The sequence below is a fragment of the Ovis canadensis genome, chromosome X (assembly GCF_042477335.2).
Source record: "Ovis canadensis isolate MfBH-ARS-UI-01 breed Bighorn chromosome X, ARS-UI_OviCan_v2, whole genome shotgun sequence".
Lineage (NCBI taxonomy): Eukaryota > Metazoa > Chordata > Mammalia > Artiodactyla > Bovidae > Ovis > Ovis canadensis.
Window position 1 is genome coordinate 51888025 of NC_091727.1, and position 16075 is coordinate 51904099.

At 42.5% G+C, this 16075-nt stretch overlaps 1 protein-coding gene across 19 annotated transcripts in view; it reads left to right on the plus strand.

The window, feature by feature from the left end:
- Positions 1-16075, plus strand: part of PFKFB1 (6-phosphofructo-2-kinase/fructose-2,6-biphosphatase 1) — a 135589-nt gene that overhangs the window by 112185 nt on the left and 7329 nt on the right. For 10 of the 19 annotated variants that reach the window (XM_070291593.1, XM_070291586.1, XM_070291592.1 and 7 more), the window contains 3 exons: positions 4544-4751; positions 8483-8629; positions 14466-14570. In XM_070291593.1, coding sequence (XP_070147694.1) covers positions 4544-4751; positions 8483-8629; positions 14466-14570 — 460 coding nt within the window. Of the gene's footprint in view, positions 1-4507; positions 4752-8482; positions 8630-14465; positions 14571-16075 lie in introns of all 19 variants that reach the window. The other 9 variants (XM_070291583.1, XM_070291589.1, XM_070291579.1 and 6 more) reach the window with 1 other exon arrangement.

Below are 16075 nucleotides of genomic sequence, written 5' to 3' on the forward strand. Positions count from 1 at the left end.
TTGTTTCTTGGAAGAAAAGCTATGCCCAACCTAGAATCCCTCAGAAGAAATGGAGTAGCCATCATGGTCAACAAAAGAGTCTGAAATGCAGTACTTGGATGCAATCTCAAAAATGACAGAATGATCTCTGTTCGTCTCCAAGGCAAACCATTCAATATCACAGTTATCCTAGTTTATGCCCCAACCAGTAATGCTGAAGAAGCTGAAGTTGAACAGTTTTATAAAGACCTACAAGACCTTTTAGAACTAACACCCTAAAAAGATGTCCTTTTCATTATAGGGGACTAGAATGCAAAAGTAGAAAGTCAAAAAACACCTGAAGTAACAGGCAAATTTGGCCTTGGAATGCGGAATGAAGCAGGGCAAAGACTAATAGAGTTTTGCCAAGAAAATGCACTGGTCATAGCAAACACCCTCTTCCAACAACACAAGAGAAGACTCTACACATGGACATCACCAGATGGTCAACACTGAAATCACATTGATTATATTCTATGCAGCCAAAGATGGAGAAGCTGTATACAGTCAACAAAAACAAGACCAGGAGCTGACTGTGGCTCAGATCATGAACTCCTTATTACCAAATTCAGACTTAAATTGAAGAAAGTAGGGAAAACTGCTAGACCATTCAGGTATGACCTAAATCAAATCCCTTATGATTATACAGTGGAAGTGAGAAATAGATTTAAGGGCCTAGATCTGATAGAGTGCCTGATGAACTATGGAATGAAATTCATGACATTGTGCAGGAGACAGGGATCAAGACCATCCCCATGGAAAAGAAATGCAAAAAAGCAAAATGGCTGTTGGGGGAGGCCTTACAAATAGCTGTGAAGAGAAGAGAGGCAAAAAGCAAAGGAGAAAAGGAAAGATATAGGCATCTAAATGCAGAGTTCCAAAGAATAGCAAGAAGAGATAAGAAAGCCTTCTTCAGCGATCAATGCAAACAAATAGAGGAAAAGAACACAATGGGCAAGACTAGAGATCTCTTCAAGAAAATTAGAGATACCAAGGGAACATTTCATGCAAAGATGGGCTCGATAAAGGACAGAAATGATATGGACCTAACAGAAGCAGAAGATATTAAGAAGAGGTGGCAAGAATACACAGAAGAACTGTACAAAAAAGATCTTCACGACCCAGATAGTCATGATGGTGTGATCACTAATCTAGAGCCAGACATCTTGGAATGTGAAGTCAAGTGGGCCTTAGAAAGCATCACTACGAACAAAGCTAGTGGAGGTGATGGAATTCCAGTGGAGTTGTTTCAAATCCTGAAAGATGATGCTGTGAAAGTGCTGCATTCAATATGCCAACAAATTTGGAAAACTCAGCAGTGACCACAGGACTGGAAAAGGTCCATTTTCATTCCAATCCCAAAGAAAGGCAATGCCAAAGAATGCTTAAACAACTGCATGATTGCACTCATCTCACATGCTAGTAAAGTAATGCTCAAAATTCTCCAAGCCAGGCTTCAGCAATAAGTGAACCGTGAAACCCCTGACGTTCAAGCTGGTTTTAGAAAAAGCAGAGGAACCAGAGATCAAATTGCCAACATCCCCTGGATCATGGAAAAAGCAAGAGAGTTCCAGAAAAACCGCTATTTCTTCTTTATTGACTATGCCAAAGCCTTTGACTGTGTGGATCACAATAAACTGTGGAAAATTCTGAAAGAGATGGGAATCCCAGACCACCTGACCTGCCTCTTGAGAAATCTGCATGCACGTCAGGAAGCAACAGTTAGAACTGGACATGGAACAACAGACTGGTTCCAAATAGGAAAAGGAGTACATCAAGGCTGTATATTGTCACCCTGCTTATTTAATTTATATGCAGAGTACATCATGAGAAACGCTGGACTGGAAGAAGCACAAGCTGGAATCAAGATCGCCAGGAGAAATATCAATAACCTCAGATACGTAAATGACACCACCCTTATGGCAGAAAGTGAATAGGACCTAAAAAGCCTCTTGATGAAAGTGAAAGAGGAGAGCGAAAAAGTTGGCTTAAAGCTCAACATTCAGAAAATGAAGATCATGGCATCTGGTCCCATCACTTCATGGGAAATAGATGGGGAAACAGTGAAAACAGTGTCAGACTTTATTTTGGGGGGTTCCAGAATCACTGCAGATGGTGACTGCAGCCATGAAATTAAAAGACGCTTACTCCTTGGAAGAAAAGTTATGACCAACCTAGATAGTATATTCAAAAGCAGAGACATTACTTTGCCAACTAAGGTCCGTCTAGTCAAGGCTATGGTTTTTCCTGTGGTCATGTATGGATGTGAGAGTTGGACTGTGAAGAAAGCTGAGCACCAAAGAATTGATGCTTTTGAACTGTGGTGTTGGAGAAGACTCTTGAGAGTCCCTTGGACTGCAAGGAGATCCAACCAGTCCATTCTGAAGGAGATCAGTCCTGGGATTTCTTTGGAAGGAATGATGCTAAAGCTGAAACTCCAGTACTATGGCCACCTCATGAGAAGAGTTGACTCACTGGAAAAGACTCTGAATGCTGGGAGGGATTGGGGGCAGGAGAAAGGAGACGACCAAGGCTGAGATGGCTGGATGGCATCACGGACTCGATGGACGTGAGTCTGAGTGAACTCCGGGAGATGGTGATGAACAGGGAGGCCTGGCGTGCTGCGATTCATGGGGTCGCAAAGAGTCAGACATGACTGAGCGACTGAACTGAACCTAGATAGCATATTAAAAAGCAGAGACATTACTTTGATGACAAAGATCCATCTAGTCAAAGCTATAGTTTTTCCAATAGTCATGTGAGAGTTGGACTATAAGGAAAACTGTGCACCAAAGAATTGATGTTTTTTGAGTTGTGGTGCTGAAGAACTCTTGAGAGTCCCTTGGACTGCAAGGAGATCCAACCAGTCAATCCTGAAGAAAATCAGTCCTGAATGTTCATTGATGCTGAAGCTGAATCTCCAATACTTTGGTCACCTGATGTGAAGAATGCACTCATTAAAAAATACCCTGTTCCTGGGAAAGATTGAAGGCAGGAGGAGAAGTGGATAACAGAGGATGAGATGGTTGGATGGCATCACTGACTTGATGGACATGAGTTTGGGTAAATTCTGGGAGTTGGTGATGGACTGGGAGGCCTGGTATGCTGCAGTCCATGTTATTGCAAAGAGCCCAAGACTTAGCAACTGAACTGAACTGATAATTTTTATTTTAAAGTATAAATGATGGGGGTATGCCAAGAAGAAATAGAAAATGTCATAGTTTTGATGTGAACTACCTCTAAATGATTCACATGATCCTGGGCTTAAAAAAATCTTCTTAGAGAGAGTGAATATTCTGACTCTTGGAGGATAGATGCATAGGAGCTCAGCTTTGGAAACCAGGGAAAGAACATCTTTTCAGGGAAAGATAACAGTACCTTGTAAAGGTCTAGTTATGTCTGAATAAAAAGAGAAGTACAGATAATATTTCAGCAAAAGCATTAAGGCTGAAATTAAAGTTATGAGCATGGACATGGGACACTGAGGTGAGGCCAACCACAGCCAAGGTATGAAGGCACCTAGAATGTCAGAATAAGCTAAGGAATTTGGAATTTATCCTAGTCCCACTCAGAACCTAGTGCCAGGAGTAAGACAACAAGGTGATATCAGACATTTTCTACCTAGGCTCTAAGAGTCATAGGTTGAAGAGTTTGACATCAGGCAAATTACTTCCTCTTTCTGTGTTTCAGTTTCCTCACCTATAAAACAGAGATTATAGTCTCCACTTCCTAGGATGGCTATGAGGATTTATGCAGTTTGAAACCTCCCACCCCTGCCAGATGCACACACACACACACACACACACACACACACACATGAAATGCTCAGCAAATGCAAATGGCCTATGAGATGGAGGCAGTCAGGGACAGGCAGTCAGGCACAGTTGGCAGCTGCTTTTTTTTTTTTTTTTTGCTTTATGCAATAGATGTTTATATCAGAATATTAGGTGAGTTCTATTTTAAAATGTATTAGAAGAGCTGGATAATTTAAAGGGCCCACCCTTGCCAGAGTTCTTCAGTGACATGAAGAGATCTCCAGCTATTTCAGATATTTTTAAAGCATATTTGTAAGCATGACAGCAGATGCTCTGACCCTCAGACCTGAAAGAACAGTGACCATACCCTGTACCTGACTGCCTGTCCCTGACTGCTTCCAACATCTCATAGGCCACTTGAATTTGCTTCCTGCTTGACTGTTGGAGAATTACTGTTTCTCTCTCAGTACGTCAGCAGTGTGAACCACAGAAGAGAGAATATTAGATGCATGGAGTGTAATGAGTGAAAGTAAAAAAACAGTCTGGCTCAAACTGAGACTAAGGAAAGGAGACAAAGGGAGATGGTAGCAAGCAGTGAGCTCCTCAGGGTGGCCAGGAACAAGTTTCTAGAACAGCTATGCACAAGGCAAAACTAGAGGAAAGGTAAGTGAGAGCTGTGTTATGGAGTAGGCTTGAAGGCAGGCTGTGTGGTTGGGGCTTTCTCTTGGGATCAGCCTCTCCAACATCAGCTCCTGCTTGGACTGGCCCAGCCACCTGTCCTACATCAAGATCTTCGACGTGGGCACACGCTACATGGTGAATCGTGTGCAGGACCATATCCAGAGCCGCACAGTCTACTATCTCATGAACATTCACGTCACACCCCGCTCCATCTACCTATGCCGGCATGGTGAGAGTGAACTCAACCTCAGAGGCCGCATTGGAGGTGACTCTGGCCTCTCAGCTCGAGGCAAGCAGGTAGGGAAGGCCCCATGCATTCTGAAACATTGACTGGGCTGGTTCAAGTGGGCCACAAGTTGGTGGGGTGGCTGCTGACTGGGTCCTGAGGGTGGAGGGACTCAGTGACAAGGTAAAAGCAGGTTCTGGCCACTCCTGCTCTTCCACCCCATTAGCCACTCAGTCTTGACCCATCTTTGTATGGCTTCCATGTGCCACCAGCAACTCTGATGCTTTGGTCCTGGCACACCAGGCCTTCCCAGACCACTTGCTCCTCCAACCCCATTAAAATAAGCACTGTCTCTCCTGCCTAACTGGTCCCCTCATTTTTCTCATAACTCTGTGTCTTCATTTGTGCAGTTTATGCCATGGAGGCTGCCCTCCTCTGTCCTTTCTGTCAGCTGGTGACCATCCTTTGCACAGACAGCTGCCCTGAAGAGCCCCACACTTGAATCCATCTTTTCCTGCATTACTCAGGGCTGATGCTATGCTCCCAAACCCCCACTGCAGGTCATCATAGAGTTGACTCTTGTCCCCCACCAGTCACCACTTCTTTCCTGCCCTCCCTTCTCCACACTTTCCAGGACCCATCTCCTGCTCCACGGGCTGATCCAGAAAGCCCTCCCCTGCCCTCTCTTGCCCTCCCAGGCAGGTCGCTTGGGCTCCATACCCCCCAGTTCTGGCCCATCTCTGACCTTCATGGTGGGAGTCTCTTTTCTGAGTGAGTGAGTGAAAGTCGCTCAGTTGTGTCCAACTCTTTGAGACCCCACGGACTATACAGTCCATGGAATTCTCCAAGCCAGAATACTGGAGTGGGTAGCCTATCCCTTCTCCAGCGGATCTTCTTGACCCAGGAATTGAACTGGGGTCTCCTGCATTGCAGGCAGATTCTTTACAAACTGAGCTATCAGGGAAGCTGATGGTGGGAGTCTCTTCTTTCTAGTCAAGAATAATGACCTGCATGTTATACATGCTGCCCAAATAAAGAGACACATTTTCCTGCATTTGGCCCTCTCCCAGGGCTTGTTAAAGGGGCTTTCCGGGTGGCTAAGATGATAAAGAATTTGTCTGCAGTGCAGGAGACCCAGGTTCACTCCCTGGGTTGGGAAGATCCCCTGGAGAAGGGAATGGCAACCCACTCCAGTATTCTTGCCTGGAGAATTCCATGGACAGAGAAGCCTGGATGGCTACAGTCCATGGCGTCACAGAGATGGACACAACTGAGTGACTAACATTTTCACTTTCACTAGGCTTGTTAACATAAGTATTGTTCTTGCTAGGAGGATGACTTGGGGTAGGATAAGAGGGAAATGAGGTGCAGGAGGGAAGGAGCTCCCTCTTTTATTGGACACCTCTGCACATTCATGGCACCATCTACTTCCACATGTGTGGCCTCATTTAATCTTCACAACTCTGTGGGGTTGGCATTACCATCACTGATTTATGGAAGAGGAGGCTGAGGCCCAGACAGGAACAGAAAGTGGCCTCTGGTCACGCATTCAGTAAAGGACAGAGCCAGAACTGAAAACCAGGCCTTCCTGCTTGCCCCTCAGCCTCCCCCACTGCAGAGCTGGCAGTGTTGCAGGCAAGTCATCATACAAGAAGCCTCAGTCCTTCTGGCTCCTTTTCTGTTACTTTCAGACTGGCAGTATCCTCTCAAGGTGGACTCTGCTGCTGCTGCTGCTAAGTCGCTTCAGTCGTGTCCGACTGTGCGACCCCATAGACAGCAGCCCACCAGGCTCCCCCGTCCCTGGGATTCTCCAGGCAAGAACACTGGAGTGGGTTGCCATTTCCTTCTCCAGTGCATGAAAGTGAAAAGTGAAAGTGAAGTCGCTCAGTTGTGTCCAACTCTTAGCGACCCCATGGACTGCAGCCCACCAGGCTCCTCTGTCCATGGGATTTTCCAGGCAAAAGTACTGGAGTGGGGTGCTATCGCCTTCCCCGAAGGTGGACTCTGACTTCTGACTATTACCTCTCTCACTCCTCAGAGCAGAGTCAGAGGCCATAGAGATGCCATCCAAGCCTGTGGCACCACCTACAGCCAGAGGTCTCTTGGTTGGGGCTGTCCATGGCCTTGCCCATACAACTAAGCACCCAGTTTGGACACATGGCCATCTCCATACAACATGCCTCCTTAAACAGAAAGGTGTACATGTAAATGCACATGCCTGGCTCCAACTTTCATGCTAAAGAGCACAGTGCAACATGCATGGTTTCCAAAGTATTTTCCCATCAACTGTCATCCACAATCAAGCACAGTAGCTCTCACTATGTAACAGAGAGTACTCTGGTGGCTCCCCGTCTACTATGTAATGTAACACTCAGAGAGACCAGGCTGAGTGAGCTAATGCTGTTTGCATGTTACAGTTAGGAAATACAAAGCCAGGGTGGGCCCAAGATATGCCCCAGGCCCCAAGGGACCCTGTGAGGGAGGTGAGGTAGATTAAACCCCATCACTTGTCTCCCAATCAGGACTCCTTCCACCAGAGCACACTGACTGTTGACTCATAATCCATAATTAGAATGTGTGGACACAATGCCTGTATTTGTACATAAAAACATGTGCCTGTATCTGTACATTTGTGCAGATGTTCCTCACACATCATCTGTGAATAAAAACATGCTTATCTGCAGAAGAAGAGTGAATCAGTTGCTCATATGCACTTCCACAAACCTAAGTGGTTCTTTTTGGTGCTGTCACTGTTTCCCTCACTGGATAGGCTGTGTCTTCATATATATATATATATATATATATATATATATATATATATATATATATATATATATATATTTACTTATTTTAATTGGAGGCTACTTTGCAATATTGTATTGGTTTTGCTATACATCAACATGAATCCACCATGGGTGTACATGTGTTCCCCATCCTGAACCCCCCTCCCATCTCCCTCCCCATACCATCCCTCTGTGTAATCCCAGTGCACCAGGCTGTGTCTTGAGAACTTGCCACCCCAGCACCCAGTACATGGCCACACATACTCAGTAAATATTTGAATGCCCTTAGAATCTTAGTACCAGGTCCCCTGCTCAAGCAATGACCTTTCACAAGGTCAAAGAGAAATGTCCCCCACATCCCACCCACATACACTTCCAGACCACACTCAGAGTACCCAGAATCCTAGAATTTCCTGCCCAGAGTCTGCTTCCAGTAGCTATATGGAGCCTGTCCCAGAGTCTGTTCACGTGAGAACAGGACATGTCACAAAATTTTTCACACCTAGGAAAAGGAATGGCCAAGGGGTCACTGTTTGTATGTCATGGGGATTGGTGGAGATAGGGTATAGACAGAATTTGTTCCTGAGACTGGATTATCCATAAGCATATACTTAAGATGCCTAGGAGTACAGGATGGAGCAGAAATGGGAAAAGAAGAGAGGTGAACTATAAGTGGAGTGCTTCCATTTGTACTTTTGTCCCAGGCCCACAAATGTTAGAAGTGAGCTGTTTGAATGAATGAATAACCAAGTAGGAGGTTCTATGAACAAGCTTCAGTGAACACAACACACACATATGCACATATACACATATAAATACACATATTCTTTTCTATTCCCTTGGCCCTTAGTCATGTGGGCAAGAATATGATTTTTGTAAATTGGAAACATTTAAACTCTACTCCTCGTTCATTATCACTCCATTATTTGTGGTAGATCTAAATTTATTCTCATGGCCACTTTGTCTTCTTTCATCTCTCTTTCTCCCATCCTCTCCTCCTTTGCACCCCCACTCCTCAGTATGCCTATGCCCTGGCCAATTTCATTCAGTCCCAGGGTATCAGCTCACTGAAGGTGTGGACGAGCCACATGAAGAGGACTATCCAGACAGCTGAAGCCTTAGGCGTTCCCTATGAGCAATGGAAGGCCCTGAATGAGATTGATGCGGTGAGATGGAGGGGGATGGATTCCCTGGTGGGTGGTGACTCTAGACTTATCCCCTGGGTTGCCTTTGCTCTGGCTCATATGCAGAACCTAATTAATTCAACAAACTTTTCTTGCGCTAAACACTGTTCTGTGCCTTGGGGATCCAGTGAAGTCCAGAATAGACAAGGTCTTCACTCTCATGGAGCCCGAAGTTAGACAGTGAATAAGACATTGCATTGCATGCAACAAAAGTTTGTGAGAGGGGAAATACAAGGATCTATAGAGTCCCAGAAGGTGAGGATATTCTTGACAAGACAGTGGTAGATTTAGAAGGAAAATTTCCTAGAAGCAGGCAAAATGGACTGGGGTAAGGGAATAATTTTAGTTCAAGGAATAGGGAACAGTTCACGTGAAAGCCCAAAGGTGATAATAGAGCATGGCATGTTCAGGGAACTGAGGGAAAATAGGAGAGAGTCTGAGATAGTGATTGTAAGGTCTGGAGAGAAGGGAGATGAGGTTGGAAAAGAAGAGAGTTTATAGGGCTTTATAGTCCATATTGAGGGATTTGGATGGTACCCTAAAAATGGGAAAACATTGATGTGGTCTAAGTCAAGAAGGAGTGGGCTACCATGTGCAAAATAGATGACTAGTGGGAAGCTGCTGTATAGTACAGGAAACTCAGATTGGTCCCCTGTGATAAACTAGAGGAAGTGGGTGGGGGATGGGAAGGAGGCTCAAGAGGGAGGGGATATATGTATACTTAAAGCTGATTCACTTTGTTGTATAGCAGAAGTCAATACAACATTGTAAAACAATTATCTTCCAACTAAAAATTATTTAAAAAAAAATTTACCTCCCTCGCCAAAAGGAGGAGTGGGCTGAATGTGACTCACATTTTCTTAAAGACCATGCTGTGAAGACTCCACCCATGACTCCATCATGATCATGTCTGGAGACTAGGTGGGAAGGGGCCAGAATGAGAATGCATACCAGTATGGAGATGACTGCATTAGTCTAGGCAAGAAGTGAGGGTGTGATGAACCAGATGTGTATTGGAGATGAAATGAAGAAAGAAAAACTTAGTGAATATTTCATCTGACCCTCATGACATCGCAGTCTCTCTTCAGAGTCAGGTTTTTCTATGAGCTCTTTAAGAAGATATTTCCTCTCCATTGTCTCACCTGCACTCTAGGCACATTTACATCAGGTAGCAGCCCACAGATTATGATTGTTAAATACTAAAGTAAAAGCTTCACCACAGATGTAGATAACTTCTGTGTAGGTAGGTTAACCTGATTGCCTGCTAGATAAATAAAGGAAGTATGTGTGTGCATACATAATAACATATATATTCAACTATAGATGTATAGAGACACACGTATTTAGAAAAGGGATATACAACATTGTTATACATATCACATATATTATTATAAAATACATGTGAGACAACTTTCCATCATAATAGTTCAGTTATTGTTTGTTTCTGGCATACATGTGGTATAAGCATTTATTGGATCCCTACTCCATTTCAGACTCTAGAATGGTGCTAGAGAGAGAGATTGGTTTCTGTCTTCATTGAAGTTTCAGAAAAACATAGGGTAGTCAGAGGAATACAAAACAGCATGTGTGGTGCAGACTCTGATAGACTAGAATGTGGGCACACAGATGCTGGGGCAAGGCATCTGACCCAGCCATGATCTGGATGCCCACTTAAAACCTGAGAGTTGAGTAACAGTGAGCCAAGTAGAGAGGATCAGGAATCATGCAGAGAAAGCAGCATAAACAAAGAGGGAATTGTGTATGTGTATAGATCTACTAAGGTTATAGCAGTGGAGATGGAGAGAGAATAAAGAGGAATAAATTTGAGAGAAATTTAAGGATTAGAATCTCAGAAGTTAGCTATGAGAGATGGGTCAAGAAGGAGGAAGAATTTAGAATGATGTTTAAGTTTCTGGTTTATTTCCATTACCAATACTGTATTAATAATTATATATATTAATCTAATAACATTAGATTAAATTGATCTATTTAAATTACTATATAATCTAAACAATATTAATTATAGTAATATATTCCATTGATTGTTTTTTAAATGTGTCTTGTACATTCTGTATTAGTCTTTTTTACATATATTATCTCTAATATTCAAAATACTGTTGTGAGATAGTTATAATTACCCTCATTTTGCAGATGAGGAAAATAAAATTCAAAGAAGTTAGGTGATTTTCTTTAAGTCAGTAAGGAATTAGTGGTCACTTCCACAGGCAACAGATTCCCAGCATGCCTCAGAATAGAAAGTCAAAGCCAGTCTGGAAGGACTTTGTGAATATAGAGTGCACTTTCTCCCATGGGCAGTGTCAGATGCAGGTTTGGCACTGCCTATCTTCTTGTAGGTTGGGGCAGGGGTGAACCTAACTCCTAAGGAAAGCCTGGTTGGTAGCTCAAAAGACAACCAGAGCCCATTGCTTCACTACAGGAAGGTCTAATTGGAATCTATCAGACTAGAAGGGAATCTTATAAACTCAACATCGATCCCACCTCTACCAACAGACACCTCACTTCTGTGGATTTCTTAGTGAAAACTCATTCTTTAAGAGCCCTTAACTCCTTCTTTGGGTCAGGAGAGTGTATATCCCCAAGGACCACTGTGAAACTGAGGAATTTGCTAATTCTTGCCTTCTGAGAGAGGTCTGTGGATACCTATTTCTTTATCTGTCAGAGGTCCTGGAGAAGAAGTGTAGGCAGGAGGGATGGGAAATGTGATAACATTGAAAAGCCCTGTTTTGGATATGTACCTACACATGCACTTGTGTACACAGTCACAGACATCCACCACAGGTATGTTTACACTCACAGATATACATTTCACAGACACATAGACCAACTAGTCAAACACAGGTTTCCTCTCAGACACATCTACCAATCATATGTGCACCATTCATGCACACACACACACACACACTTACAGACAGACACACCTAGAGGTACATATCACATTCACTGTAGATACACATGCAATCTTTGCATATATTTACATCACATAGACACATAGAGGCATACCATGGACACACTACCAGTACAGACATACAGCCTCAACCATATTACCAAAGATTCACACAGACCTCAGACATAGGCACATAGATACTCACACATATATTTATAGATATACACATTTCAGAGACACACACACTACAGACACACTGAGACTCACATGAAAAGACAGACCACAAAGACACCTATGCACACACATTCTTAGATGATAAGACATCCTTTATATACATACACATACTCACACTTATATATATACTTACATATATATGCTGACACAAATGCACAACCAATAGCATAGGACCTTAAACATGCCAAAAATACACATCATGAGCAAGCTACACACACACACAAACACAGTCACAAATTCTTAAACCCACAAATTTATAAAAATACACATATATGTACAATGTACACCTATAAACCTGTTAGGATAATCATAGAGAAACACCACAGATACCCACCATGCACTCAGCCTGAACACACCTATGCACATGCACTCATTCTCACATCCACACAGCTACATATCTTGTGCACACATATACACATACACCAGACAACAAATAGAATGTATTGTCTCCTTCCATAGGAGCAGTAAAGTGAAGTAGTGAAAGTGTTAGTTGCTCAGTTGTGTCCAACTCTTTGCAACTCCATGGACTATAGCCCACCAGGAGGAAGAGGTGGCAAGTATACAAAGAAGAACTATACAAAAAAGGTCTTAATGATGCAGATAACCACAATGATGTGGTCACTCACCTAGAGCCAGACATCCTGGAGTGTGAAGTCAAGTGGGCCTTAGGAAACATCACTACCAACAAATCTAGAGGAGGGGATGGAATTCCAGTTGAGCTATTTCAAATCCTAAAAGATGATGCTGTTAAAGTGCTGCACTCAGTATGTCAGCAAATTTGGAAAATTCAGCAGTAGCCACAGGATTGGAAAAGGTCAGTTTTCATTCCAATCTCAAGAAAGGGCAATACCAAAGGAACTACCATACAATTGCGCTCATGTCACATGTTAGCAGGGTAATGCTCAAAATCCTTCAAGCTGGACTTCAACAGTATGTGAATCGAGAACTTCCAGATGTACAACCTGGGTTTAGAATGGGCAGAGACCAGAGATCATATTGCCGACATCTGTTGGACTGTAGAAAAAGCAAGGGAATTCCAGAAAAACATCTATTTCTGCTTCATTGACTATGCAAAAGCCTTTGACTGTGGATCACAACAAACTGTGGAAAATTCTTCAAGAGACGGGAATATCAGACCACCTCCTTGTCTCTTGAGAAACCTGTATGAATGCCAAGAAACAATAGTTAGAACTGGACATGGAGCAATGGAATGGTTCAAAATTGGGAAAGGAGTACGTCAAGGCTATATATTGTTACCCTGCTTCTTTAACTTATATGCAGAGTACACCATGCAAAATGCCAGGCTGGATGAAGCACAAGCTGGAATCAAGATTGCTGGGAGAAATATCAACAATCTCAGATATGCAGATGATACCACTCTGAGAGTTGGACTGTGAAGAAGGCTGAGCACCAAAGAATTGATGCTTTTGAACTGTGGTGTTGGAGAAGACTCTTGAGAGTCCCTTGGACTGCAAGGAGATCCAACAAGTCCATTCTGAAGGAGATCGACCCTGGGATTTCTTTGGAAGGAATGATGCTAAAGCTGAAGCTCCAGTACTTTGGCCACCTCATGCGAAGAGTTGACTCATTGGAAAAGACTCTGATGCTGGGAGGGATTGGGGGCAGGAGGAGAAAGGGACAACCGAGGATGAGATGGCTGGATGGCATCATGGACTTGATGGATGTGAGTCTGAGTGAACTCCGGGAGTTGGTGATGAACAGGGAGGCCTGGCGTGCTGCGATTCATGGGATCGCAGAGTCGGACACGACTGAGCGACTGAACTGAACTGAATGGCAGAAAGAGGAACTAAAGAGCCTCTTGAGGAGGGTTAAAGAGAAAGGTGAAAAAGCTGGCTTAAAATTCAGCATTCAAAAATTAAGATCATGGCATCTGGTCCCGTCACTTCATGGAAAATGGATGAGAAAAGGTGGAAAGAGTGACAGACTTTATTTTCTTGGGCTTCAAAATCACTGTAGACAGTGACTGCAGCCACGAAATTAAAAGACACTTGCTCCTTGGAAGAAAAGTTATGACAAACATAGACAGTGTATTAAAAACCAGGCATCACTTTGCCAACAAAGTGCATATAGTCAAAGCTATGGTTTTTCCAGTAGTCATGTATGGATGTGAAAGAAGACTGAGTGCTGAAGAACTGATGCTTTCAAATTGTGGTGCTGGAGATGACTCTTGAAAATCCCTTGGAAAGCAAGGAGATCTAACCAGTCAATCCTAAAGGAAATCAGTCCTGAATATTCATTGGAAGGACTGATGCTGAAGCTGAAGCTCCAATACTTTTGGCCACCTGATTTGAAGAGCTGACTCATTGGAAAACACTCTGATGTTGGGAAGGATTGAGGGCAGGAGGAGCAGGGGTTGATTGGTGGGGTGATGAGATGGTTGAATAGCATCATCAAGTCAGTGGACTTGAGTTTGAGCAAACTCCAGAAGATAGTGAACAACAGGGAAGCCTGGTGTGCTGCAGTTCATGGAGTTGCAAATAGTTGGACTCAACTAGTGACTGAACAACAACAAGACAGCAGACCCAAACCTAGAGGTGTGTTAGCAGAAACCCAGGTGCTTGTGTGCTAATGTTCCACAATCATTGGCCTCAGAACTATGGTAAAGGCTGTGGAGATTTCAATTTGTGAAAACTTTTGTCCCCAAATAATTTTTCTCAGGGTGTCTGTGAGGAGATGACCTATGAAGAAATCCAAGAACACTACCCCGAAGAATTTGCACTGCGAGACCAAGATAAATACCGCTACCGCTATCCTAAGGGAGAGGTAAGATTTGGAGGGGTGGCCAGACTCTTAGGACTCCTCCCCGGTATCTTTATTCCAACTACCAGGAGTCCATATTTCCCCAGACAGCTTTAAAAACAGGGTAAAGCAAATTTTGCAGCATCTTCCATACCACAAAGCACATGATTATCTGGCCCTTGGCTCTCTCATTCTTGGCTATAAGCAACATATTCCTCTTTTTAAAGGCTGTACATTTGCCTGTTTATTTCCTTCTTTCAGGAAGGCTCACTTTATCCTAGACTTTGTCTTTAATATTCTTTCACTAATGGCATCTGAAATATTTTAATGTACTTTAATTTTCTTGCACTTTATTGCCAAGTTGCCTAAAGTTCCAGCCTTTCTGGACTGTGGATTGGAGTCCCAAGTAACAATGGCTAATGGTTTAACCAACTCTTCTGCCACCATATGAGCCAGATTATTAGTTCCTTATTCCCATGTGGTGGTGAATCCTCATTGCTTTCAACCAAGCCTCCATTTGCCCTGTTCCACATGTTAGAATATTTATTAGTCATGCTCCATTTCTGATACAGGTTCCTGGGGGAAATTGTCAGAAAGCAGAATATTAGAGAAGAAGAAATGATAGATATCCTGTGTTACAAAGCACTTTAACATTTGTATTTTCATCTTCAGAAATGACATTATGAAGTCAGTGACTGTGCCCTCATTTTCCTTTTTATATTTTAAGGCTATATTATTGGAGGCATACAAATTTAAGGCAGTTATATCTCCTTAGTAAATTGTATATTTTATTATACAGTGAGCAAGCCTCTTTCCCCCTCTAATAATGCTTCTTTTATATATTAAAATTTTGCCTGCTCAGTATTTGGTTAGTTATTTACTTTCAACTTCTCTGTGTAGTTTTGTTTTGTTTCCTATAGACATCATAGAGCTGGGTTTTGTTGGTTTTAATAAACACTGGAAATATATGACTTTTGAATGGCAAGTTTGGTATACTTTTAATTACCGACATGTAAATTTACTTCTATTCTCTTATTTTGAGCTCTCTAGGCTTGGTTACTTTTTGTCTTCTCCTCCCTTCTTTAGAATTGATAAAATTTTACATCTATGTTTGAGTTATGCAATCTCTTTCTATGCTTTTAGAGTTACTCTTAACATTTTAATATGTATGACTGACAAAAACTAAAAATCAATATCTCTACCTGCCTCCTAAATCAATATAAAAACTTTATAATTCTGGTCACTCCTTCTCTTATATTGTTTGTTGTTTTTTATTTTACTTACTTCAAACTTGTGTCTTATTCCCCAAATGAATTGTTAGTATTAAATTTATTATTGTAAGCACAGCTTACTCAGTGAGTGTTAATTGAATGAATGCTTGCTGAAGGACTTCAATTTATACCAGTCTATCAGAATACATCACTATTTGTCCCTATAATGCCAACATATTGTATTTTGGGGTTAAATTGACATTACCAAAGTAAAATTATTATGAATTCTAGATAAAATAGAATTACTTCCAAACAATT